The following is a 15189-nucleotide window of genomic DNA, read 5'->3' as shown; positions in this document are numbered from 1 at the left end:
GGACCGAGCCGCTGGAAGCAGGGTGCACTTGCTCCTACTTCCACCTTGTCCTGGTGGACTCGCAGGGGAGAGCCACCCTCACCCCCAACCCCGTCCACAGCAAAGGGCCAGGACGAGGGATGAGCTCTTCCTCTCCCCATACATCAGAACCCCTAGCTGGCACCCCCGGCCCAGCTCAAATTCAGCCCCGCATGATACCACCTGCTAGCCTCCTGGCCCCGCGTGCGCTCCGTGCGGAGCTCAACCAGAATTCAGCAGTAACAGCACCACCTCCCAACAAGAACCAGGTGGAAACGCCACCAGCTGCAGCGAGGAATTCGGGTAGGGGCAGCAGCCCCAAGAATCCTTCTGAGCAACCCACAGAAGCAGGGTCCAGCCAGGTTCTCCCAGGGGAAGGAAGGGTGTGCAGCGGCAGGCCCCAGGAAGCCTTGACCAAACAGACCACACAAACACCCCTGGCTGCCAACCCGAACGACCTCCAAGCACCGGGGGCCCCCTCTCCAGCTTCTCCAAGGCTGCGCCTGACTCACCCGCAGTGCCCCTCCCAACCTGGGGCTCCTCCCCGCAACACACGTGTAGGGTCCCTCACCAGTAGAAGATTTGCTTCCCTGTATGACTGCACTTCACACACACACACACACACACACACACACGCAACGCACGCACGCACGCAGCGGGGACACTCGGTTCGCACGCCTGCTGAGCCGCAGAGGAGGGGAGAGACGCGTTCCATCTGCCACTCCACCTCTGGCCATCCCGATCCAAGTGTCCCACACACTCCCAGACAAGTTTTCCCAGGACACCCTCCCTCAAGGTCTTTGGGGAGAAGGAGCTGCACTTCCTGCAGGGTCTAAGCCAGGCTCAAAGTCCAGTTTGGAACTGTTGCCACAATGTGACCCTTGGCATCTTGGTTCTTTTGGTGGCAAATCTGTTCACCAGGTGTCATCTACACACACACACACACACACACACACACACACACACACACAACTCCAGAAAAAAAAAAAAAAACCTTCCTGCGAGTTTTCACAGCTATTTGGTAAGTGAGCCCTCACAGCCACCACGAGCTTGCTATCACCTCCCCCCACCCCCCACCCCGCCAAGCTCTCTCTTCCTTTTTCCACCTATATCCGCCCAAACTTGGCAGCCCCAGAGCCCCAGCTTCCACTGGCTTGGGGAGCCTGCGGCTGGGTTGGGTCCCAGGGGGAAGAAGGGAATCGATAGGAGAGGTGGCAAAAGCAGAACCCTCCAAGTTCCACCTGCAACTTTGGAGTTCTTGCAGGGTGCAGGGTCTGGCACTTGGCTGGCAACTTTAAAAAAAATTAATAGCAAGGACACGCAACAGCCCAGGGGGGGTAAGTTAGCGCGGCCAAGTTTTAGGAACCCTCTCCCTCCTCTTCTCCCCCAGCCCTTCTTCCTTCAATCCCGAGTGGGGAACTTGGCCCAGCTGTCAAACGGACCAGGAGGGACCTCAGACCCTCAGGGCCGGCGAAGGGTGCTGTGTCGGCCACGTCAGAGCTCCCTCCGCCCGAGGACACGGAGCCCCGCCACCCCGCCCCTGCACCCCTGCGCCCAGTGCCTGGGGCGGAGACCGGGAGTCCCGCAGCAGCCCAGGCAGCAGCGCACTCGGAGCGCTTACCGATGTCGGAGTTGCAGAAGGCGTCCTGGGGGTGGCTAGGCGAGCATGTGCACGCCTCGGCGCCCCAGTCCCCCAGTCCCCAGCTGCCCAGGAGCACCACGAGGCCGAGCCACAGAGTCATCGCCGCTGCCGCTGCCGCCGCTGGGACTGCCACTCGCCTCTGCAAACTTGCGGTGCGCGCCGCCGGCGGGGCTGCCGCAGCCCGAGCTCTCCCGCTCAGTCGTGCGGGGCAACTTTGGCCTCCGAGTGCCCAGCGGGACAAGGCGCTGGCGCACAAACTGCGCGGGTAGGCGGACAGGCAGGCGGGCGGGCTCTCCCAGCGAAGGAGCGGGAGCCGAAGGAGCAGGAGGAGCCGGAGTCCGAGAAGCAGAAACTACCGAACGCCCGCGCCTGCCCGCTGCCCACTCTGCGCCGCTGCCCCGGCCGCCGGGAGATATAGCCCGGGCGCCCCGGGAACACCCTCCCCCGGGCGCACGGGGCCGCCCCCTCCGACCAATGGCAGAGCCGCATTACCTCATCGGCCCTCCGAAAAGGGGGCGGGGCCGGGGGCGCGGGCCGGCGGGGCGGGGCCGCCCCCGGACCGTTCAGATCCTTATAGGGAATAATGCTGCTGTGGGCACGCGAGTGGGTGGGCTGGGCGCGCCCCGGACCCGCGCCCGCCGCCGGCTCTCCCAGCGGCGGCCCCGTGCCCACTTTCGCCCGACCCTCGCTCCACGTCCGTCCCACACCACAATCGACCCCGACCCACCCACGCAGGGCAGAGGAGGGGGGCCTGGGTCCTGGCGGACCTGGAGCGCGCCGGCTGGGGCACGTAGCGGGAGCTGTTACCCGCGCGCCTTCTCTGGCGAGAGCAGGGTCTCCGAAAAATACCCAGACCGACGACGCCTCCCTCCCTCATGTTCTGGCTGCGAGGGAGCCAGCTGCCGATTGGAGCTAGCTGGCTGCGATAGCAGTGGCTTCCCCGGGCAGGCTGGGCACAAGGCAGAGTTGTGAATTCATTCAACACAGGCTGTTGCAGGCGCTGGAGTACGCAAGCCCAAGCCCTTGCTCCCGTGGACGTCCTGAACGCACGCGATCTTGTTCTGTGACGCCAGAGCACAGAGCAGGGTCAGGGGTTGGAGAGACCGGGGGGGGGGGGGGGGACGGAAAGAGGAGGGCTGGGGGGGGGGGGCGACCTGGGTGCTGAGGAGTGGGCTAAGGCAGGCTGAGCCCCGCGCAAGCTGCAGGCCAGGGCAGCAGGTATCGAGAGAGGTTTGCGCAACGCCCTGAGCTTGTGTGCCGAACCCTGCCCAGAGCGCACGGGTCTCCCACCTTCAGCCAGGAACTCTGGGGTGCACTCGATCCCAAACTGGACCCCAGCTCTCATGGAAGGCTGCAAATAATTAGTCCAGTTATGATCCCGATCGTTCAACAACAGCTTGATTTCCCTTCGCAATGTTCCAAGGGAGGCGCCATACCTCACCTGGTGGTATCTCCGGGGAATCTTTCTGATAGGAAAAGCAAGCACCCGCGTCATTCATTCTTTCAGCATAAGAAAACCGGCACCAAGAGGTGGAAGGATTTGGCAACCGGCGAGGAAGTCAATCCACCAGGTAGTTTCCACTGACTCCTCTTACTTAGAAGAGATGGTTATCAGCCTGGACTTCAGCAGCTCCCATAATGCACGTGGGCAAATGCCCTTATGCAGCTGGGGTCTTCCACTTTCTTTCAACCTTTTCCTTTCTGTCCTGTCTCCTCCTGTTGAAAACCAGACTACACGCAAGGGTCTTCAAAAAGTGCACTGAAAAGGCAAAGTATGGCACAGCTCTGCATGGGTTTCCAAATTTATTGGCACCTAAATAAACTTACCTTTACATTCCACCAACCATGGGATTTTTCAAGCACTGTGCTACGTTTTGGCCATACTCGTCCTAACACTTTGAAACACATAAGAACTGGGAGAAATAAGAACACATAAGAACTGGAAGAAGTGCAAAGCTGAGCTTGGCAGGAAAGTTCATGGGAGATGCTATTTCCATAAACGCTTTTCTTACGCTCTTTCCCCCTCCCTGCTTCAACATGTAGGGAAGAGTGGCTACTCTTTCAGATCCTACAGTCCTGTCTCCCACCTAGCATTTGAGACCCTCCCTACTGGCATCCTGATCAGCCTGAGCCAGAGAGATGTCCCCAGCTGTGTTTTACCAGCACCAAGTTCACTGACTTTTGAGGTTATGCTTGTGCCACTTCCCTGATCCTACCGGAAGTGTTTTGGGGCCAGGATATGTGGCCACACTGCTTTGGAGCCCTCTGGGAATAAAACAGGACCCAGAGGCCTTGAGCACCAATAGCCCACGGAGCCCAGAGCACTGGGCAGCCCGGGAACCAGGCAGGGACCCAGCCGAATAAGGGCATACTTGGTAGGATTTCAGAGGGTTGCTTATCCCCACACACTGCCAGTCATGTGGAAGGTTTTATCCAACTTTCCAGGCCAAATCCACTTTGGATAGGCATCTTACGTGACCGAGGCCCTCTCTTCTTTCTGTTCACGGTACAGCTTTGCCCAAAGCGAGGGCAGGTCTTGCGTGGAGTGTATCAGGCAGTGAACTTCTGATCGCAAAGCAGCAGGTGCTCCTTACAGAGGCACCTGCAGCCACTTCTTCATTATGGAAGCACGCATGTGTGATCTGATTGCTTTTCCAGCTGAAGGTGATGGCATGGCCTTTGGGTGTATCTCCCCTTGCTCCCTATCCCAAGCCAGCCCACACAGTGTCTTTGGGGTCTTTCAGTTGGAAGTTCTTCTGTCTGCATAGGGGCTCCTGCCTGCCCACCCATGTGAGGTCAGCGCCATCTTCCACCCTGAGGAAGAGGAGGAGTGAACTCCAGAAATCCTGGCATAGGACAGTCCTCCTGCTGGGGTCAGCCCCGCCAGCAGGCAGACCTCGCAGCCAGCAATCTGTCATGGTGCCCGCAAGCCTAGTAACACGAGGGCAGTGCAGAAAGGTCACGGAAAATGCCTCGAACGAAAAAGCTTTGCATGACTCTCAAACACTTTCACACCGAAAGTGACTCTGCACTGCATTTCATTTCTCTTAAAATCCCTGTGTAGACTAAGAATGGCCTTCTCAAGCCCACTCAGCAAGCTCAATGACGTCCACCTGGGGCTAATGGCAACAGTGAAGACCCCCCCCCCCCACCGCCCCCACTTGACCTTGAAGCTAAGAACAATGAGAGGGTTCTAACTCTGAGGAACCAAAGTAGTTCCAGCAGCTAGCTGGGCTGTCCTCAAACTGAGCAGCCTGACCTGGTGTTTCCTGGAACTTTCCTATGAAACGTGGGTCCCTGTTCAACCTCTTCGTACCAAGGGACAGGATGCTATACTTGGGAGGAAGTGCTTGTTTTGTTAAAATTTGTTTATTTGAGAGTCAGTGTGTGTGTGTGTGTTCCCATCCACTGGAGTGGGGAGGCAGAGGGAGCCAGGAACCCAATCATTTGAGCTGTTGCCAGTCTCCAGGGTCCACATTAGCAAGAAGCTGGAGCTTGAACTTGAACCCAGGTACTCTGATGAGGGATGCGAGCATCTTAACCCCTATGGGAAGTGTTTGGACACTGAGATATCATCAGAAGGAACTCAGAGATGCCCCATCTCCTTGTCAGTGGTGGGAGGAACCAGGTGCAGATCGGTGAAGGAATGCGCCCGAGTCTCACGGTCACCTAGGAGCATGGCCAAGACTGGGCTGCAGCCAGATTCCTTCTCTGGCTGCAGCACATTCGTGGGGCCCAGCGCTTGTACTCTGGCCATTCACAGATCCTGGATCTGTAGGCAGCCCCATGCCAGAGTCTCTCCGTACAGTGGCTTCGCCCTCCACAGATTCAGTTCTCTGTGGTGATAATCATCATCCTCTGAACCAATCAGAACAAACACAGGTCTGTTCTCCCAAGAGGCTGAGCCCTTGTGTGTTTGTCCCTTTCTAAATTACAATCTAATACCTTCCGAAGACATTCCAAGCATAGCTCTGCGAAGAGATGCGTGGACATTTCATCTCGGAGGCACACAAAGAGGCTCGTGTGAGACAGAATCAAAAGCCCTGAGATTTGTTTCAGACATGGCTGCAGGATGCCTGTGCACCTGCCCGGGAAAAGTCATTTCATCTGCCCAGGCCTTCACTTCCATGCATACTGGATGAAATCTGCAACTCACTGTTCCTCAAGATCCCTCACACCTCCAAGAGTCCCAGACCTCAGGGGGATTCTCAAGGACAAGGCACATGTTTCTGGGAGAGGACAAATCCTACAGGTCTGACACAAAGCAGATGTGGCCAAGACTGGGGGCATCCATCAGGCTCTCAGTCAACGCCGGCTTCCTGACACTGTAGTTCCTTCTGCATAGTTCTGTTTGCCTCTGAGATCATAAGCACTAAAAGATCAGGAAGTCAAAATCCACTGAACTCAGGTCTCAGCTTAGAGGTCCTCTCCTCCAGGAAGCCCTTTCTGATTCCCCTCCCATGTATCCCTGTGTTTTCCTCCTTTTACAACAAGTAGCTGGCTCTAATGGGATTGTCTCCCTGGCCGTTTCCCTTCTGAACTGCAAACCCCCGGGAGTGCAGGGATCAAATGTTGGGGACGAGAGTGCAGGAAGTGTTGACCGAATGGCTGCAGTATTCAGCGCCGCCAAAGGGTCCCAGTATTCCCAGACAGGCAGGTGGCAGCTCCTTGCAGAGTTCCTGGAGCCCTATCCCGCCGGCTAGTGCTAGGGGGCACCATAAACCAGAAAACACCCATCCACTCAGGCTACAGCCGGCCTCACAGAGACGGCAAGGCGAGATTCCGCACTGGCCTGTGCGGTGCCGGTGCCTCTGAATGGCAGAAGCGAGCCCCTCCCGTCTGCAGTGGCCACAGAGTTCTCAGTCTGTGTCGGTCGGGGCTCCTCCACCCTGGACTGGCCACATGGCAGCCCAAGGGGAGACACTCCCTCGGGAAGCCACTTCCTTGGGAATCGTTGGTTTGGGGGCTATGGGGAGGTCTGGGAACCCCACAGAGGATGTCAACGGCTCTCTCCTCCTGAGCAGAGCTGGGCTCTGGACATTCCAGCAGGACAAGGCAATGACAAGACATGGTCATTCCTGTTCCTTCCAGCAAAGCACCTCTTTGCATCCCCCCTGCCCCACCACCACCACTGCGTCACCTCCAGACCCTTAGCCACTATGCCCGCCCTCAAAACCACAGCCCATGTGAAAGTCATCATATTCAAAATAGCCTTTTCCAAGCACCAGAAAGCCTGGTCCACCCATCACCAGGAGCCCTGGCCAGACCCTCAGCGGGGGCGCGGCCCAGCAAGGGACCATGATGAACCCAAGATGGTAGGCACTTGGGGTTCTCTCCATATCTGGCATCAGCAGGAAGCCAACACCTTTCCTCACCTCCATCTGGAGCCAATTTCACGGCAGTAAAATCGCAGGATGTCTGTTGCCCCAGCTCCCCCAGCCCTGCCCGCAAAGGGAAGTCCCCCTCCGTACGAGTCTCTGGCTGCCTCCACGTGAATCGTGGGGTTTTCATATTTCTTTCCACGGGGAGCTACTCCCAGGGATTTTAAGCCAGAAAACACATGTGCACAGTTAGAGACATTGTGTGTCCTGTGTTTTCGGGGGTGGCGGGAGATGGGAAGCAGAGCTAACCAGTCCAGCTCTTGGGTTTGTGTTTTTAATGACCGTCTACTCAGGCGAGTACATTTATTTCGATTAAATGGAGGGAGGAGAATGTCTTCTCCTGCACTCTGGTTCGGTGTCCTCTGTACGCCTGCGGCGTTCACGCATGTTTCCTTCATAGATGAGCAGCCCCTCTGTGGGCACTGAAGGTTGCAGGCTCGGCTTCATGCAGATGGCACCCACACATGTCCCAGCCAGACACTCTGGGGGCCTGGGCTGGAATGCTTGTCCTTCAAAGGCACTTCCAGAACCCACTGGAACTGAGGCCTTGCCCTGTGTGGTGGGGACGTCCAAAGGGCTTTCAACGCAGTTGATCACATCCATCTTTCAACTTGGCTGCGGAGACTCGGCTGGCTCAGTTTTCACGCTGCACTGTTCCACCTGTACCCTCTCAGGCTTCCTGACATAAAAACATAGATGGTCCCCTCCCCTCCCTTCCCTCTTAGCCGCCCCACTCCCTAGCTACCCTACCCACTCCCACCATCTCTCTCCACACGACTCCAGGTGCACTGGAATGGGCGTGGCAAGCAACAGTGCCCCCTTGGATCTCCTGTCCTCTCTACTGGACTTCCTCCTGTGTTTCATCTAGGGTCCCACGGCCTCCTTGGACTCCAGGAGTCCACTGCTCCACCTCACAGCCCCCTCCAGGGCTACCATCATTCACCCAGTCCTATAGATTCTCCCTCCATCCATCTCTCCTTACTGCTTCTGCCTTGGATGAGCCCCTCATAGACTGTCACAATTTCCATAGTCACAGCCTTGATCGCCTTGCCCCAAACCTTTCTCTGTCAACTTCAACTTTTGCACTGCTGCTCCCGTAGAAGCAGTCAGCCACTAAGCCTGAAGCCAGGCTGTCCCAGGCTCACGATGACTCACTCGTTCTCTCTGGCTTTCAGAACAAAGTCTTAAATTCAAAGACACAGACAAGGAAGATGCTCTGTGCTCCGGCTCTTCCCAGGGGCCGCGGTCTGCACCTGGCAGGTGCGCCATTCATCCAGAATATGCTTTCACTGTGGTCCTTGCAGGGACAGCACAGCAGGCTCCATCTCTGCTCCTCTCCCCGCACCTGTGCTGCCCCCACTCCCATCTCCACCCTTCTCCATCTCATCGGCCAGGGATCACCTCATCGCTCTGGATTCTATGGGAGTCGCCACCATGGGAATGTTTTCCTGCCCCAGCAGAGCTGACCCTCACCCCCACACCCTCACACCTCTCCTCCCTCACTCCCACCCACACTGGAGCCCCACCGCCCTTGGTAGCTGATGTGTCTGATTCTTCTCTACACAGCAAGCAAATGCAGGTGCATGAGAGTCATGCCTAACACGTCACCTGCTCAGAAGAGACACTTTCCAAGTATTAAAAAGTAGTAAACCAAGCAACGAATGGCAAGAAACACAGGTGGAGGAGTCAGAGTGACAGCTCCACAGGTTCACTTTATAGAGGTTCTAGAATCCAACTTCTTGGGTCCAGAAATTCAACCAGACTAGACTGAGCTGATTGGTCTCAATCAGAGACACAACTGACTCAGAAGGGACCAGAAACCCAACCGCAACTCCATTCTCCTTGTTCCCCATGAGATTTCATTGTCACAGAGACTAAAGAATGCATGTCAACGTGACCCTGTGCTGTTCTCTGGAGAGTTACAGAGTGCTCCGTGCAAAGCTGGCTTCTCATCAGAAGAACGCTTTGGTGTGTGTGCGGTGGCAGAAGGCAGGGATGGAGGTCACCCTAAGAATCCAGATAGGATGCAGGGGAATCGTTCCTTGGATGGAAGCAGAAGTTCTCCCAAGACAATGACAGTGCTCACATCCAGTCATCAAAGTCCCTGCGACCAGACAGGGACAGAGCCAGACAAACTATGCCAGCTTTGGTCTTCCGGGGGCTCTACTCCAGACCGGCGTCCCCTCCTTCTTTCCCCCAGAGATTTTCGGCACTGGGAATAGTGAAGTTCGTTGGTTTCTACATTTTAGGTGACAGTCACTGGCCAGTGATTACCCCTGCGTCAACTAGCCTGGGTTCTGGGTATTCCCGCATGTTCAACTCTACCCTCGCCGTGGCATGATTTCTTAACACAGATGGCTGAGCACATTCGTGGTATGTGAATTCGTGGCTTTCGTGTCCAGAGGTGAGATGACCTCTGGTGGAAGCTGTGAGGACGCCTTTCACTGTGACGGCTGCACCGACGCTCTCTCCTGCCGCCCAGCCCGTGCGTCACCGTGTGCTCGCAGCTTTTTGAAGGAAGGGAGAAAGGCTTCCTTCCTCCTTCCCTTTGGCCTTCAAATGTTTACCAAACATAGATAAAGCACCTGCTCTATGCGAGACATGGTGGATACAACAGCCCACAGGGTCCAGACCTACCCTCAGGGAGACCCGAGTCCTGCAGGAAAGAAAGAGAAGGAAATAATGAGTCATAATGAAACTACACAAGGATGGAAGGGTGCAGGCCAGGAGATCACAGAGCGCCTCCATGCAGCCAGACACTGGGGGCTACTGGGGAACCCCTAAGACGGAAGGGCAGAGCTGGACAGAGCCGTGGGGCACCAAAGTCAGTACTCTCATTTTCTAAACATGAAGACAGGCCGAGAGAGAGAGAGTGTGGGGAGCAATTCGGACTAGACTGTTACTGGAATTAAGACTTATTCTATGCATCTGCTCTCCCACAATATGGCACTGGGAGAGGAGTAAACAGCTTCTGCACAGCTGCCTCTCACCAACTTGACAAGCTGCAGGACCTGCTCCTGATTGGAGGAGAGCAGCGTACTCAGCGTGTGGGTAGCAGAGTTGGGATTGGTGGAAGAGGACTATAAAGGAGGAGAGAGACAACATGCACCAGGAACATCTATCTGAAGGAACACCTGAGCAGCCCCCGAGAGAGCTGGCCGGCGGTGTGCCGCTCCCCCGCGGAAGTGGGGAAAGTGGCAGGGGGAACCGCCCCTCCGTGGAAGGGTCGGTAGCCAACCCGGGAAGAACCAGCAGCAAACCCGGGAAGGGCCGAGCAGACAAAAGAACAGCGCAGGGTCCTGTGTCGTTCCTCCACGAAGAGGGGGAGCGACATAATGGTGCCATGACTCGGATAGGAAACCTAGGCAGGGTTTAGTGTCGTTCCTCCATGAAGAGGGGGAGCGACAAGAGAGAGAGAGAGAGAGAGAGAAACTTTCCTATGATCACACACAGTAATTAACAGAAGCAGGACAAAGAATCTGGCCCCCTAGTACCTGGTCATCTCCCCATTGCTCCAGAAAATACTCTGTTTCATTAGAGAGTCGGCACTTAACTATTCCCTTGCCCTGTAACTTTCGCCAGAACGGCAAGCTGCAATGGGTTGATAAGCTGAAAAATACTTCTAAAACAAGAAAAAGAATACCTACTATGGCCCAGACGCTTTCAATGCAGGGTTTCCTCTAATCCTTACAACCCTAGAATAATAGACAGTGGTTTATGCCCATTTTACAGTCAAGAAAATTGAGGCTCAAAGAACTTGCATGTCCAGTTTCTTATAAGTGGCAGAGCTGTGACTCAGACCCAGAGGTCTCTTTCAATTGGTGGGCTTTCTGGGTGATGGCATTTGAAGGGCTGGAGGTTTTGTCTTTGTCTTTTGGGTTCTTGTTGGATGTGCATTATCCGTTACAGGCAAGCAGGAGACAGGGCATGTACCCCCAAGGCTGGGAGGGAGCTTTCTCAGCAGACACGTGAGATGCATTGCTTGTTTTGTCTGGAGGGAAAGCAGGCGAAATGACTTGGCAAGCAATTTCTGGGGGTGTGGGTGTGCCCTTCCTTACTCAGAATGTGGACAGATGCCACCGGAAAATTACATTTGCATGACAAAGACAGGGCCCGCCCGGAACTCAGAGGCAAGCCGATCGCTTACTGATTGGTCAGTGCAGGTTAACAGCTATCAAACACGGCTTCATCTCCTTCTAAAATTTCAAACATGACCTTGAGGCCTCTACCAGGTGTCTGTGTCAGTTTGGCCACACACGACAGCTCTAAGGCCTGGAGTGAATCAGTGAGCCCAAACACGAGGGGTTGGATTTAATGATCCTTTAGATTCTCCCGATGGAATTTTCTGGAAGGCAGCCTGACAAGCAGGTTCAGGCCCAAGGCCTGTGCTGTGGGCAGACCCACGTTTCAATCCTCCTTCACCTCTCTGTGCCTCCAGGGGAGACTCATGCCCCGTGGGATTCTCACAGGCACCAGGTGGTGTGGAGGACACAGCACGTGGCACTGTGGGATGGTGCCCAGGGATGCCCAGGGGTGTCTGTCAGCAGCAGGGGCTTCCTTCCAGGAGTGCCCCATCCCCAGCAATCAGTTGTGTGCAAGCACGGGTTAGAGAGACCCTCTCCCAAGAGACCTTGAGCAGGGCGTTGGGGCCTCCTGGAGAGCAAAGCTGAGTCGGGGCTGTGTGTTCTCCAGCCCCTGGGATCAGCAGAGAAGTGAGAATCAGAACATTTGCCCAGAGCCCTTCCTCCCCACCTGCTAAACTGTGCTCTAAGCATGTACGTATGCGCTATGAAGTGGGCACAAATGGGAACTCGCAGAGGTAGCTGCAGACACCCAATGAGAAGTGACCAACATCTGTGATCGCGGGTTATGTGCAGGGTCTGGTTCTATGTACTCAGTGCTATGCGTGTGTTTAATTCTCATGAGCTATGATGTAGGGGCCAGGGCACCCATTCATCGCGACCAAAAGCTGGGGCACAGAGAAGTTTAGCAGCGTGGCCAAAGCCACACAGTTAGTAAGCGGTGGAGCCAGAGGTTCAGCTGTACCCTGACAATGAGCTAAGCACATCTGGTAAACGCTCAGAGCTACTGTTTTTCTTTTCTCACGAGTTCATGTCTTTGTTCCTACTGTTTTAAGATTTATTGATCAATTTACTTGAGAGGCAGAGTTACAGAGAGAGGGAGAGACAGAAAGATCTGAAGCCAGGAGCTCCTTCCGGGTCTCCCACATGGGTGCATCTTCTACTGCTTTCCCAGGCCATAGCAGAGAGCTGGATCGGCAGTGGAGCAGCCAGGACTCGAACCGGCGCCCACATGGGATGCCAGCACTGCAGGAGGATGCTTACCAGCTAAGCCACGGCGCCGACCCCCCCCCACCCGCCCACTGTTTTCTGTTTCCTTGACTGGATTGCCCTTCTCCATGCCCTGGGCTGCTCCTACTGCTCTGAGGGGCTGACACCTGAGGCTCTGGGACTCCCCTGCAGAGCTGGAGCCAGCTCACACTGCCTGTTGAGAACTCAGGGCTACATTTTCCAGAATGTTCTGAGTCACCTATCAGACACAGCATTATTAAAAATTTAGTTATCTAAACTTAGTTAAATAAATTATCCTAAAAGCAAGGATATCACACCTAGAGCATCGCTCCCTGATAATTTTATCACAGAGCACGCTTACCCATGCACTGTAGGTGTTTTCCCTCTGTTGCTGGCTGCATGGTGGCACTACTATTTAACAGTGTGCTACTGCCTTCTCCCCAACTCTGGATCCAGAGTCACATTTGGAACTTAATGTTGGCACGACTAGGGGGTATTTACACCACAGGACTGGACAGATGCTACCCTCAAGAGTTATTTTGTCCCAGAACACCTGTTGTTAAAAACCTAACAGCACACTGTTGCTGTTTCCTAACTGTGGGACCTTGGGCAAGTGACCTAACCCTCCTGTGACACAGGGACACTTGTGCCTCATCTTAGAGTTGTGAGGAATGAACGGTGACCTGTGGAAGGAGTTAGCAGAATTCCTTCAATGGCCACGGCCACGGTCACTGGGAAGACCGGCTTGTTATCAGGCCCCATCTCCCAGGAGCAGCCTCTCCTCTCAACCAAGCTGGGTGCCACCCGCCAGAGGTCACCTGTGCTGGGACTGTCACTCTCTGCTTCCTGGGTTCTGTGTAGAAAGTGACTGACCAGGGCTAAGAGTTTTCCCTTCTAAGCACCTAGAACAATGCCCCAGAGACACCATGTTCTCCAGATGGTCAGATTAGACTTAGATAAGAAAGAGTTCAGAGGCCACAGCCTTGAGAAACACAGAGGTCTTCCCCAATCCCATCACAGCTCCTCTCCAGGCTGAACTGCGGCGGGGACGTTGTGGTTGGAGTCACTGAAACCCCTGCCGCCTCCGTGCCCAGACCCGCTGCATGGCAAAGTCGTACATAACACGTGTATAACACGGGGCTCCGACACAGTCTCACCCGGCATGGAGGAATACGATCGAGAACTTTCCAAACCGCTCCAAGCTAGCTGGGACTGCTTTGGCCTCAAGTATTTAGAAAAGTAAAAAAAAAAAAAAAGCCCTTGATGTCACATGGACAAACTCAAAAAAAGACTGCGCATACCTGGAGTGCTTTTCGAGGCCCGGGAGCCAATGACTGGAGGCCGATTTCGGGGGGAAAGCAGGGGAGAGGCGGAAGGCATGTTGAAAAATCATTTTTTGGTCTGTTGTTCTTTTGTATGAACCGGTCGCTGGCTTATGCAACGCCCAGTAATTAAAATGGCTGGAATGCCTCGCATTCTTACAGCAACGTGAAGGCGGCTAGGCTCGAAGCCGGAGCTTGAGCCAGCTGGAGGGACGCCCAGCGAGCCCATCCTGGCTGCCCCTGGGCCTAGCAGACGGGCTGGCATCTGGCTTGCAGGGGAGGGGGCTGGCCGGAAGGAGGGAGGAGTTAGCCAAAGGGTCCAGGAAGTGTTCGGGCTCCTCCCCCTTTCCCAGGCAGGTGCATCCAGGTGCATCACCTGGACCACGCAGGCAGGCACAGGCCACCCAGTTTCTGCAAGTCTCTAATGATCAGTGGTGAAGCCTTGGAATGATAAACAATGATAAAGCTGTCCTTTAGGAAACAGCTGCCATGGGCCAGGTCATGTGTTAATAATGCTATGGATATTAACTGATTCCAAGGGAAGAAACACCCAATCAGGCCCCTCCCCTGCTCAAAACTCTGGCGGATCCCTTAGTGCACTCAGAGGATTCCTCAATGGCCCCCTGGGAGGCCCAGCAGGAAGCAGCCCCACCAGGGCTACCCTTCTCTGCCTCTCTCCATGTTCCCACCACACTGGCACTCTTCCCATCCCTGCGCCAAGCCAGGCTTGGTCCCAGCTCCAGGACTGCCCTGAGGTCTCCCTCTGCCTCCCGCAGTGCTGATCCTTCCCGGATGCCACCTGCTTAGAGAGGGCTGCCCTGGCTGAGGGGCACGGCCATTCCCAGAGGCGGGCACCGCCCACTGTTCCAGCTTTCAGGTCTAGTCTGTGTTCAGGGTGTATGGCTATCTGAAAATATCTCATATGCTCCCGGGTTTGTGAACTCTCTCAACTAGCATGGCAGGTGCACCAGGGCAGGGCCCGTGTCTGCCTCATTCACTGCTCTATCCCCAACGCCTAGATAATGGCTTCATCCATCAGTTTTGAAATCCTGGATCCTCATAAAACCCAGTAGGGGAGACATCCTTATCCTCATTCTCCAGGTGAGAAAACGGAGCTGTGGGAGGGGTGACTTACCTGCCCAAGGACACCTTGAGGAAGTGCTGTCGTCGGGGTCTGTGTTTTGGGACAGATGTGCATAACCTCCCCGTGGACAGCTGCTTTAGGACACTGTGGGAAGCCGGCATCTGCATTTCAAGTAACTGGGACTGGGGGTAACTCTGAGCCCATTAGTAGTAGAAGGACGGTGGAGCAAAGAACGAAGAAACCCCTCCCCCCAACACACATTCTGGTCCAATTCTGCCACCCACTATGTGGCCTTGAATGAGCTCATGACCGTCTCTGGGCACATTCTGGAAGGTGTGGAGGTCATTTGCTTCCTCTTCCCCGGGGACAATCACGGGACGGTGCGTGAAGCCCCGGCATTCAGATGGCCCGCTCTGGTTCTGGGATGGAG

At 55.4% G+C, this 15189-nt stretch overlaps 2 protein-coding genes across 5 annotated transcripts in view; one reads left to right on the top strand and one right to left on the bottom strand.

Annotated features, from left to right (window-relative positions):
- Positions 1 to 1760, bottom strand: part of TIMP3 (TIMP metallopeptidase inhibitor 3) — a 49632-nt gene extending 47872 nt beyond the window's left edge. Inside the window, 1 exon segment of the mRNA NM_001195682.1 lies at positions 1640 to 1760. Within this exon segment, the coding sequence (NP_001182611.1) occupies positions 1640 to 1760 (121 nt within the window).
- The window catches only part of SYN3 (synapsin III), a 455954-nt gene that overhangs the window by 211199 nt on the left and 229566 nt on the right, over positions 1 to 15189 (top strand).

This window comes from Oryctolagus cuniculus, chromosome 11, assembly GCF_964237555.1.
Source record: "Oryctolagus cuniculus chromosome 11, mOryCun1.1, whole genome shotgun sequence".
Classification (NCBI taxonomy): Eukaryota; Metazoa; Chordata; class Mammalia; order Lagomorpha; family Leporidae; genus Oryctolagus; species Oryctolagus cuniculus.
Note: the sequence above shows the minus strand (reverse complement) of the source record. Positions and strands in the feature narration are given on the sequence as shown.